This window comes from Mirounga leonina, unplaced genomic scaffold, assembly GCF_011800145.1.
Source record: "Mirounga leonina isolate KUSES-001 unplaced genomic scaffold, KU_Mleo_1.0 Mir_447, whole genome shotgun sequence".
NCBI lineage: Eukaryota > Metazoa > Chordata > Mammalia > Carnivora > Phocidae > Mirounga > Mirounga leonina.
The window spans coordinates 3,352,360-3,364,250 of NW_023270757.1; the positions used below are offsets into that span (position 1 = coordinate 3,352,360).

The 11,891-nt window shown below is 44.4% G+C and overlaps 1 protein-coding gene and 1 long non-coding RNA gene across 4 annotated transcripts in view; one reads left to right on the plus strand and one right to left on the minus strand.

The window, feature by feature from the left end:
• The window catches only part of SH3GL2 (SH3 domain containing GRB2 like 2, endophilin A1), a 217,486-nt gene extending 208,560 nt beyond the window's left edge, over positions 1 to 8,926 (minus strand). For 2 of the 3 annotated variants that reach the window (XM_034987938.1, XM_034987937.1), the window contains exon 1: positions 8,813 to 8,926. In XM_034987938.1, the coding sequence (XP_034843829.1) occupies positions 8,813 to 8,857 (45 nt within the window). In that variant the 5' untranslated portion in view covers positions 8,858 to 8,926. The remainder of the gene's footprint in view (positions 1 to 8,812) is intronic. The other variant, XM_034987939.1, reaches the window with a different exon arrangement.
• Positions 8,340 to 11,612, plus strand: LOC117999041. The gene is made up of 2 exons (XR_004676187.1): positions 8,340 to 8,421; positions 11,473 to 11,612. It is a non-coding gene; the product is annotated as an uncharacterized LOC117999041 (long non-coding RNA).
• The last annotated feature ends 279 nt before the right edge of the window (positions 11,613 to 11,891 follow it).

Below are 11,891 nucleotides of genomic sequence, written 5' to 3' on the forward strand. Positions count from 1 at the left end.
GGGCTCCACCTTTAACAGCAACAGCACGTCTAACATCCTTCTCATGCTTCCAATCTTTCGGACTTCCCCTTCCACAACCAGCCAGAGAAAATGCTCTGCTTTTAATGGGTTCATGTGATTGGATTAATCCCAAACGTATAATCTCCCTTTTCCCATATAAAGTAACAATTTCAGGAGGGACATCTTTTCAAGTGACAGGATGACTGGCACTCAAAGAGGAGGCGACAATACAAGAGGGAGGGTCAAGGAGGGTCTTAGTATCCTGCCTACCACTCTCTCCTTCCAGGTCTGGCCCATAGAAATCTCCCACACTCCTTCCAACATAGTCTTTCCCTTTGGCAATCTTGAAAACCACGTTTTAAAGATGGAAGAACCCCCCAGTCATCCTGGATCCCTGAAGGAAATAACAGGGAAGAAGAATGAAAAGAGCTCTGAGCAATAAACATCCCTTAAGACTTCTTGCTTAAACCAAAGCATGAAGTGCTCTTGCAAAGTTCAGATTAACACAACCAAACTACCGGTTGAAATAACATATAAAAAAAATCCATTGGATCAATGGAAACCAAAAACATTCCACTGTGGTAACGAGCAGATGGAACTGACAAGAAGAAAACAGATGAGAAGTGTCCTAAGTTTTTGAAGGAATTTTATGGCCCAAATCGGCCATGAGCCATGAGTAGTGAAAAGCCTGTAATTGTAAAACAAACCACAAATATTAAATAAGCAGGAAGCCCACTAAAGAAGCTCTGTAGCTCCCACAGAGGTCACACTCCCTGGCACCCTCTCTAGATTCTGGCCAGATAGAAAAAAGAACAAAAGAGTTCTTCTTGATTGCAGAACCAGGGTAAAACCAAGGAACTTCCTCTGCTCTAGGGGTTGGTACTTCACAATGCTTACCCATGTGACATCACCGTATGGACAATAACTGCCAGGACTCCCATTCTTTCCTTTCCCAAATGGGAGTGTTCGCTATGGACAATATATTCCTGAACATTCAAAAGCACAGGCAGACTAGCCGCGTGTGCCTAACAAGTATTGTACTTTGATACGGAGATATTTCTTAGCATTATGGTACTGCTCCAATTAAGATCTATGGGGAAAGTTCAGTCTGAATTATAAAAAAGACATGTATATTTCTTTCAGATATCATTATTCAGAAGAGGCCACAAAATACTGCCTGGTGGTCCTTGAGGAGACCGAGCATCAAAGCAAACCTCCTAGGAGCTACCTGGTTCTCACAAATTATAGACAGCTCCTCCACAGTCATCCATGCCATATATGATCTGACCTGGGGCTGGGGAGAAGGAGGTGAGAGCAAAGCAACTAGAACATCATACTCCAAATTTAGAAGTTGTACTAAATGTAAAATCTTCATAAACAGTAAATTTATTTCCTGAAGCATGAGACAGAGCTGATGATTTAGTGTCATTTGAAAATATTTTATCGGGCGCCTGGGTGGCTCAGTTGGTTAAGCGACTGCCTTCGGCTCAGGTCATGATCCTGGAGTCCCGGGATCAAGTCCCATATCGGGCTCCTTGCTCAGCAGGGGGTCTGCTTCTCCCTCTGACCCTCCCCCCTCTCATGTGCTCTCTCTATCTCATTCTCTCTCTCAAATAAATAAATAAAATCTTTAAAAAAAAAAAAGAAAATATTTTATCGATGGTCTGCAAGAGCACTTGACAGGGTCTTACAATCATGACATTTTAATAAGTATAGCTATAGCTCTCTTCTTAGTCTTCATTATCCACTATAGACCACATAAATCACTTTTATTTATTTTTTTAAAAGATTTTATTTATTTGACAGAGACACAGCGAGAGAGGGAACACAAGCAAGGGGGAGTGGGAGAGGGAGAAGCAAGCTTCCCACGGAGCAGGGAGCCCGATGTGGGGCTCGATCCCAGAACCCTGGGATCATGACCTGAGCTGAAGGCAGACGCTTAACTGACTGAGCCACCCAGGTGCCCCTAGACCACATAAATCACTTTTAAACATTTGGAGTCCAAAGGGATTAGGGCAATAAAGAAAATCTAAACCAAAAAAAAAAAAAAAAAACCTGAGAAAGGCTGTCCTGTAAAATTATAATTCTCCATATTTTGTTTCTTGCTGCTTTAACATCCCCATATACACAAGCTGTGAGCAACCCACCCAGGTGACCAAGTGTACCACTGGGATAAGGTGGGCCTCACCACAAGTTCCTTTCTCTGCCTGCCCCTGACTATGACCTAGTAACATTCAAATGCACCAAAGAAATCCCCTCTGCCTTCTCTTGTGTACCCCACCCTGATTCCAATAAAAGTACTTACCCACTGGTCTTCACACTCTCTCCTGGCTCCCCACCTGCTTGGCTGAGCCCACTCCCCTGGCCCTCCTCCTATGCGGCCCCCTCAGTATGCAGTGTCTCTGTCTCCCTAAATCCTGTGAGTTTAATAAACTTCATTTTCCTGAGCCTCTCCTGTGTCCCCTCTTGGTGCCACATGCAGAACAAAACAAGGGTACAAAGGATCAAAAGAATAAAAGGAAAAAAAAGAAGAGTCAAGGAAATCTTCTGATTTCTTATCCTCTAGAATCTTGCCTGCCTGGCCTTAACTTCTGAAGGAAAGCCCCACTCCTTTCAACTCTGGAGTTGTTCTTAAACTCCACCTCCCCCAGTTCTCCTTATTCACTTCTCAATGAGTGCTGCCCTCCTCTCTCACTTCCTCAAGCTACCAACTCCAATGAAAGCTCTGGGGTTGGGTGATGCCCTGGGAATACAACTGCAGCACAAGGGGCTTGGCAGAATGGACTCTGCTTGCAAGCTTAAGTCCTGCCCTCATGCCCCAACATTAAGTCCCTCCCTCCCACATGGTATTTCTCCTCAAAACAATAACCATTTTCCCCAACCAAGTCTTGATGTCATTTTCAAGGGTATTTCTAATTAATTTGGGAGGTACATCACAATTTTTCAAGAAGGCTGAAACCAAAACTCATTTAAAATCAATTTAAAACATTAAAGAATGGGTGCCTGGGTGGCTCAGTCAGTTAAGTGGCCAGCTCTTGATTTCGGCTCAGGACATGGTCTTGGGGTTCTGGGATGGAGCCCAAGGTCAGGCTCTGCGCTCAGTGAGGAGTCTGCTTGGGGATTCTCTCTTTCCCTCTGTCCCTCCCCCTGGCACGTGCACTCGCACACACTTGTGCGCTTTCTCTCTCTCAAATAAATAAACCTTAAAAAAAAAAAAAAAGCTAAAGAATCACTGTGGGAGAAAAGGCTTGCAAAATATAACTGTGTCAACAACAAAAACTTAATCAAGAAGAATCTCATTCTCAAGGGAAATCACTTTCATTTCAAACCCCACCACACATCCATTTGCCAAGTGTATCAGTGAGTTAGAGCTCACTGACTACCTTTTTTTTTTTTTTTTTTTAACATAGTTCAGGTTATCCTTATTATGCAAGCATGGTACTCTCACTGACATTATCTCATTCAATCCTGACACCTCTGGAAAGGTTTTTTATATTTGATTGTCCCTAAAATTAGTTCAGAGAAGACTGCATTTTGAACAGATATTCTAAAGCCCAGTAACAGAATGGATGCAGTGATGGTTACTGTAAGAACTGCCCCATTCTCTCCTGATGACATGATCAATTTGTTACAGAGCATTTTTACTTTGATGGGAGGAAGGGCGGGAGAGGAATTAGGAATTCCTTTAAGAAGTTGATGATAGGCTAAAAACCCTCTCCCTCAGAAAAATGCACATACAAAATGTAACATATAATTTTAGAAAATACATAGGCCCTCCACAGTCTATTGTGGACACCAGGCTAAGAATCTGACAAAGACTGCAGGTATAGAAACCCTGTGTCAACCAATAAGTCATACTTGAAATTTTGAAAGTAGCAGAGATTTTACCACTTAAAGCAGGCAGTTAAGGAACTGAGAACCTCAAAGTTATAACGAATTATAATTTAATTAAATATATATTAAAACTAATATATATTTAATATATATTAAATATTTAATTAAATATCTTAACAAGTTTGAAGTCTCACCAAATCAATAAACGCATAAACAGATTTATGCAACATTCTCCAGAGCAAAGCACCTATATAAAATACAGCATTTTAGGGATGCCTGCGTGGCTCAGTCGGTTGAGCTTCTTAGGTCATGATCCCGGGGTGCAGGGATTGAGTCCTGCGTTGGGCTCCTTGCTCAGCAGGAAGCCTGCTTCTCCCTCTGCCTATCGCTTCCCCTGCTTGTGTTCTCTCTCTTTCTGATAAATGAATAAAATCTTTAAAAGAGGGAAGTAATAAAAATAAAAAATAAAATACAGAGTTTTAAATATGATGAAAGCATGAAAAAATTAGATAAACAGGCATAAAATACCAATGTAATTAAAATTTTCTAGTTGATGAATCTGAGTGGGACCATAATCATGCACCAGACTATATCATAACACACAACCTAACCAAATATGAGTTCTATCATTTAAAAAACAGAAGGGGGCACCTGGATGGTTCAGTTGGTTAAGCATCCCACTCTTGGTTTCAGCTCAGGTCATGATCTCATGGGTTGTGGGATCAAGCCCCGTGTCAGGCTCCACGGTCAGCGGGGAGTCTGCTTTAAGATTCTCTCCCTCTGCCCTTCCCCACTATTCACACTCTCTCTAAAATCAATCTTTAAAACAAACAAAAAATAGAAGATATATAGTCTATAATAGGTATATATCCTAACCAAACTCACTGAAAGAAAGAAAGCACATCTCATTCAATGCAATAAAGTTGTTATTTACAGACTGAATTGTCCTTTTAATGTTAAATTAAAGACAATATTTAGAAAAACACTGTGGTGAATGCTTTCATGAAAATAATGGCTGTTGGGGTGCCTGGGTGGCTCAGTCATTAAGCGTCTGCCTTCAGCTCAGGTCATGATCCCAGGGTCCTGGGATCGAGCCCCACATCGGGCTCCCTGCTCCACGAGAGGCCTGCTTCTCCCTCTCCCATTCCCCATGCTTGTGTTCCCTCTCTCGCTGTGTCTCTCTGTCACATAAATAAAGAAAATCTTTAAAAAAAAAAAAAAAGAAAAGAATGTCTGTTAATGGGTTGTACTATGTTTCCTCTGCTTCCAAAAATTTTATATGTTGAAATCCTAATCCCCAATACCTCAGAATGTGATCTTATTTGGAAATAGGGTCATTGCAGATGTAATGACTTAAGCTGAGATCATACTGTTGTAGGGTGGGCCTCCAATCCAATATGACTGGTGTCCCTAGAGAAAGGGGAAATTTAGACACAGACAGGGAGAAAACCATGCTAACTGGAAGACAGAGATCAGGGTGAGGTATAAACAAACCAAGAAAAGCCAAAGATTGCCAACAAACTACTAGAAGCTAGGAAAGAAGCCTGACTCCTGCCTAGGGCCTTCAGAGGAAACATGGCCTTACTATCACCTTCATCAAGGCTCCAAAAGGGTGAGACAATAAATTTCTGTTGTTTAAGGCACTCAATTTGATACTTTGTTATGGCAGCTCTAGAGAACTAACACAAAGACCTAATAAATTTTTCTCTGTAACAAACTTTCCCCTGTTACTATAAAGCAAGGTATGTCCACAATAAATGCTTGATAAAGTAAAAAAATAATAATAATTAAGTATAGATTTTATAAAAACAGCATGTTAATTGGAACCAGACAGCTATTTTTAACTGATATGCTTCCAATTTAAACCAAGTGAAAAAACTTGACATTATTCATGCTCAAATGAAATCTCAATATGAGTAAAATGCACTAGAAGTAGAATAATACATGTTCATTTGCTCTATTTTACAGTAAAAAAAAAAGAGCACGCTATTTATTGTAATTGCATAATAAATTATATCTATAAGCAATAAAGTAATAAGGCATATTAAAGTAAAATGAAGATCAATGTTTGCTGTTAATATATTCTCAAGCTGAAAGGCTTTTCCACTCTAATTGTCCTTAGCAAAAGCATTTTTTCACCTCCAAATATCAGAGATATTAAAAATAACTGTCAGCAACAAGGTAGAAATAATCAGTTCTAAATGAAGAAAACAGTCTTGACACATCTCATTAGAGATTTCAAATTAGTGGGCAAACACCAAAGGTATAGGGCTTTATTAATAAAAATATCATCCTGCACTAATGTAGGCAAAACACTCAATTTCATAGAAACAAATGTTTGCCTAAAGAGGACCCACTTGGGCGCCTGGGTGGCTCAGTTGGTTGAGCGACTGCCTTCAGCTTAGGTCATGATCCTGGAGTCCCGGGATCGAATCCCACATCGGGCTCCCTGCTCGGCGGGGAGTCTGCTTCTCCCTCTCCCACTCCCCCTGCTTGTGTTCCCTCTCTCGCTGTGTCTTTCTCTGTCAAATAAATAAATAAAATCTTTAAAAAAAAAAAAAAAAAAAGAGGACCCACTTAAGAACGTTGGCCATATAATCCAGCATATCTGTTCTCAAAAGGAAATAATTCTAGGTGTAAAGCTTACTTTGTAGATAAGATCACGTTCATGGAGCTGGGAAAATGGCTTAAAAAATAGGACATGGCTATGTCCCCTAATATCTTCGTCACAGGCAAACATTAGCACTGGCTTTACACACCCTTCAAATACAAATAAATGTGCAGGAAGAATAACCTTTGCCTGGGGCTTTCTAAGATTATGCTCCATTAAGTTATGGATAAGATATTGTGTGTTCTTTCACCTCTAAAATGAAAGGCTTTTCAGTAAAAAGAAAATGACTCAGTGATTCATCATCTGAATCAGGCGTGAGAAATACTAATCTTGTCACAAGCAGACCTCCTCCAACAATCTAAGAAGTCCTTTCATACCACAATTCTAGTTTCTAGATCCAATTCTAAACTTCAGTGTTATATACAACTTCAGGATTTGGCTGAAATGAAGCCATCTGATTGTTTTTTGTTAAAACAGCAAAACTAAAAAGACTAGCTTCCATAATTTCCTCATGTGTCATCATTACTAATATAAGGGACAGTATTTTATACTAGTGAAATTATCCTTAACGTTAATAGCATTTATTGAACAGTTCTTATGTGTGTTCTACAAACTCATTTATACTCGCATCAATTCTAGGAAATGGATATTAACCCCATTTAGCAAGGACACATTCAAAAGTTTAATAACTTGCTCAAGATCACTGACAGCAGAGGTGGGGTCAAGCCTTAGCCTTTGCCAAGGTTCCTAACTGCCTTTTAGGGCACCAAGATTTGCAAAGGAAGTCTTCAGAATCAAAGTGAAGAAGGGATGTGGTGTTGGTAAATTCAGTGCTCAGGTCTGCTTTAGAGAAGTGACAAGTACCTGAATTAAAAAGGTCAGTGACTTCAAAGAAGTCCTGCCTGAGAATTCATGGTAGCACATGTGTTGTACTGTAAACCTAAAGGAATTCGAACTGTCACGTTATTAGAGGCCTTCCATATCACACCAACAATATTTTTACAAATATATTTACAAACATCTGTCAGAGAGGACTCAGAAAGCTCCAACTGGAAAAGCAAAACTAATTACAGTAATGCGTATTTTTACTGAAATCATCTTAGTTTTCTGTATTTCCCAAACTAACAGATAAAACTGATTCTACAAAGGCAAGTCTATGGTGATAGAGATACATGTGGATGCACACAAGATGTATTTCATGCTGCATCTGTCCCCCTAACTTATCCAAGATTCTGTAAAACACAACCCTCACCTTTTCTGGATGTGGTTTAAAATAGGGTTATTGTGGTAGCCTGGGAAAAACCTCATTACTTCTGAGAAATTTTGAGAAAACTCACTATTAATCAAGACTAACTATGAAAAAATATTTAAGGCTAAATAATAAGAAATACTTAAAGAAATCAACAAAGTCCTTAACTAAAGATCTCTTAAACTAGAACTGTTTCAGAAGGTTAAAAAAAAAAAATAGTAACCATCCTCATTACATAAGAAATGGGTCACAGTATAAGTATGCACTTATCTTTCCCTATGTAAAATTCTTCAACAGAGCCCAAGGAAATGTCAAGTATTAGAACCTGAATTAAGTAACTTGTAATCACAGCTTACTAACCCCACAGAGGAATATGGGCACATTCGAGATATAAAAGGCTCACTAAAAATAATACTTGGAAATAAATAATGATTTGATTGTGTTAAGGCTATAAAACTCACGCGAAATGCTTAAAGACACACAAACTGCTGGTCAAGCCTTGGCCTCAAAGGAGTTTCACCACTGAGTTCTCCAAGGAAAAGTTAACGCATGAGCCCCCCAGAAGGAAGCCCCATCGTCCCACTGCTCTGGAGCCATGAAGGGGAGATGCAGAAAGCACAGTGGAAGAGCGCAGACCGCCGCATCACCGCAGTCACCCCCAGCGCGGGCCACCGCTCGCGCCAGCACATCCCGGGACAGCTGGGGCAAAACACCGCAAGGTCACCGGGTGAGAGACGACTTTACCTGACCTCCCACCGCGCCGCGGGAGCACCCGCACGCCGGGGCGACCGTGCAACCGCGGTCCCCTCCCGGCCGCTGCCGCGCGGGGCGGGGCGGGGGCGGCGCGCGGGGCGACGAGGCGGGACGCCAGGGACTCGCGGGCGTCCGCAGCGCCTCACCCGGCCGGAGGAGGGGGACGGAGGGCGGGCCCCCAGCCCCCGATGCCGCGGGCCGCCGCCGCGGCGGGCGGGGCGGGCGATGCGGGGCACGGCGAGGGCGAGCTGGGCACAGGCCGGGGTCCCCGCGCTCCCCGCGCTCCCCGCCGGCTGCAGGCGCCGAGCGCGCCCCTCGCGGCTCCGTCCGGGACCGCCCCGCGGCGCACCTGTCACGCGCCTTACCTGAGTGGCTTTGTGGAACTGCTTCTTGAGCCCGGCCACCGACATGGTGCGGGAGGACGCGCGGGCGGCGGCGGCTGCGGGGTCCGGAAAGAGGCGGCGGCGGCGGCGGCGCGGGACAGGAGGGCCGAGCGGGGCGGCGCGCTCGCCGGGCGGCCGCTCGTCGTGCCGCCGCCGGGGCTGTGGGCGCGGGGGCGCGGAGAGGCGCGGGACGCGGGCTCGTGCGGAGAGACACCCTGACGTCAGGGGCGGGTGATGCGGCCTCTTAAAGGGGACGCGGGAAGCCCCGCCCGGGGCGCGGAGCTGGCGGGCAGGTGCTGCGGCCGGCGCTACCTGGGCGCCTACGGCGGAGCTCTGGCTGCACGGCAGCCGCGTGGGCGGGCCGCCGGGTTAGAGCGCCGGGGCGGTCCCTCTGCCCGGGAGTGTGGTCTGTGCTCCCGCGGACTGCGGGCCGGTCGCTGCAGCTTGGCAGGCCGGACACCGGCACGACTCAGGTGACTTGCTGGGCTTCCAGGTAGCCGCAGGGGCACTGCCTGAAGCTGGCCCGTCCGCCCTTTGAGCCTGGCGTTTCTTCAGCCTGGGAAGGAGGCGTTCCGTCTGGGGTAATGAATAAGTCATTGCTCCTTCTCTGCCTTGCGCCCACTTAGTTGGTCACAAAAAACATTTCAGCCCTGGTTCCTGGTTTCAATCTCTCTTAAGCCTCCACAACGTTAGGGAAAGCTAACAACTGATTTTATTTTATTTGGTCTGATGACAATTGAAAAAGAAGGGAAAATTTTTTAAACCTTAAAGCTGGCCAGGTAAATAGAATTGAATGTGGGATTTTACTACAGTAATAGCATTTTAATCCTGATTACAATACGGAAAAGCCCGAATATGAACTCGCCATTCACTTATGATAGTGGTTTTAGGATTTTCAATCTAAGCATTACGCATGAAAAAGCATAATACTAAATCGTGCAAGTACTACATATGTAACAAAATATACACGGCTGGGCTAAAGCCAAATACTGATGCAATTAGATTAATTTGTAGGAGAGCAGCGCTGCATGGCTTCTGTGTTCTTGGTGACCAGCCACTTCTCCTGGGTTTTCTTGGACTGAGAAGCCCATAAAAAAGAACTTGAACGCTGTCCCCACATGGGGACCGAAGTTGTAAGGAGAAGGCAGAGTGAAAAGCCAGGGTAAGTGGGTGAATAAGAGAACCCATGGCAGAATAGGACTGCTGGTGGAGCAGTTCTCAAACTTTAGCTGGGATCGGAATACCCCGGAGGACTTGTTAAAGCATAAATTCCCACAGTCCTAGTTTCCCATTCACTAGTTCTGGGTGGGGCCCAAGAACGTGCATTTCTAACAAGTTCCCCTCCGCTCTGGTGACCACACTGAAAACCAGGGGGCTAGAGTAGAGATACTAGGAATGAACTTTTGTCTCTCTTCTCCCAAGTTTTAAAATGATTTCTCATTACTTGTATAATAGAAAAAAGTATTTTTACAGCTCATTTTTCCTACCTGCTCCCTGATCTGAACAATGGAACGTTTTCGTAGAAGAATGGGCCTTGGTGAAGCTGCTAAGAGAGAGAGCAACCACTCTCCAAAGCAAAGGGGCCCGGGGTTTATGAGCTCGGGTCTTTTAACTGTGACAGGTGTGAAATGAGGACCTGAAGAATCTCCTCAGGACTCCGGATACTTACCTGAAACACGAATTAAATGAAACAAGTCTCTCTCTTTCCCTGGTTCACTCATCCTGCTATATATCAAAGGAACTACCTTGGCAAAAAGGACTTTCAATCCTTTTGAACCTGTGGCTAGTTCTGCCAGGCATCCCCGGGATCTTGTGTAAATCCACGATTTCCATTGAAGCCACAGTGTATACCTATAAAGACTTTTGAGATGTTACCTTCGAGAGAAATTTGAACTCCTCCTACTAGCAGGCAACAGGGTAGGAGGCATTGGGGGAGGGTAAGGTGAGATGCCAAGATATGTATGGACTGTTCTTTGAACCCCAAGGAGCTTCCAGGCATGTGATTCAGAAGACCCTTCAAGACATTTGCTGTGACTTGAATGCAGAGGGACGAATGTGCCAGACATTGGAAAATGTCCAACATGAGTGCCCTCTTTGGTGGCAAACAAGCTGTGACACAGGCTTCCTGGAGAAATGCAGAAGCACAACGCAGGGAAAGGGGAATCAAAGGTCAACGAGGAAGAACTTTGTTTCACAAAAGGTTGTTATAATTCAGCATGCCGCCCTTCCCTCCCCTGAGATCAAATCAACGGAACATGGTAAATAAACCTAGATGGCTCGGGAAAGGTCCAATTAAATGAAACCCCCACAGCACCTCACTAATTGGACAGGAAATTCATGGTCAGCAATAATTCCATCACATCACTTATGCACTACTTCTCCTTGCATTATGCCAAAGCTTCTGGCAAATACCAGACTTCTAGTTTGCACAGAGCTGCTGCATCCCTGGCGCCTTGCAGCGGGCCCCTCTTTCCAAGGTGGCAAAGGATAAGCCACAGCTCTTATCTTTTTCCCCTCAGCCCCTGACACGTCTCGTCCCACCCACACAAGGGCAAACTGCTGCTGATTTTATGTGTCAGCTCACCGAGTGCAAGAAACATAGCAAAACAAAGGCGCTAAATCTTGCCCGTTTTATTTTACAGATGAGAAAACAGAAGCCATTAACGAGAAGAAGTGACTTCCTCGTCCATCGTTCACTTTTTTCAACTCTAGCCTCCAGCCTCAAGTCAGGGCAGAGCCTCCAGTCAGTGTTAATAAATACCGATGGGGATGAAAAATGGAACAATGTGTCACTGTCGTTGATGATGTATGCTTGCCACATTGGGTCTGATGTTCAAGAGCCCGGCATTAAAACATGGATTGTGCAGGACCCAGACAGCTGTCCTGGGGTGAATAGCACTTTAACATAAGATTTGGGGCCTTTGGATGCTGCCAGTAGCACTAGGCCCCCACTCGGTCTGGATGGGACTAACAAGCCCTTTCCTGGAGCTGGGAAATCAAGGGAGGACACCTTCCATGGCCTGGCTTCCCACTTTGTCACCTACACCCACCCTACAACAAA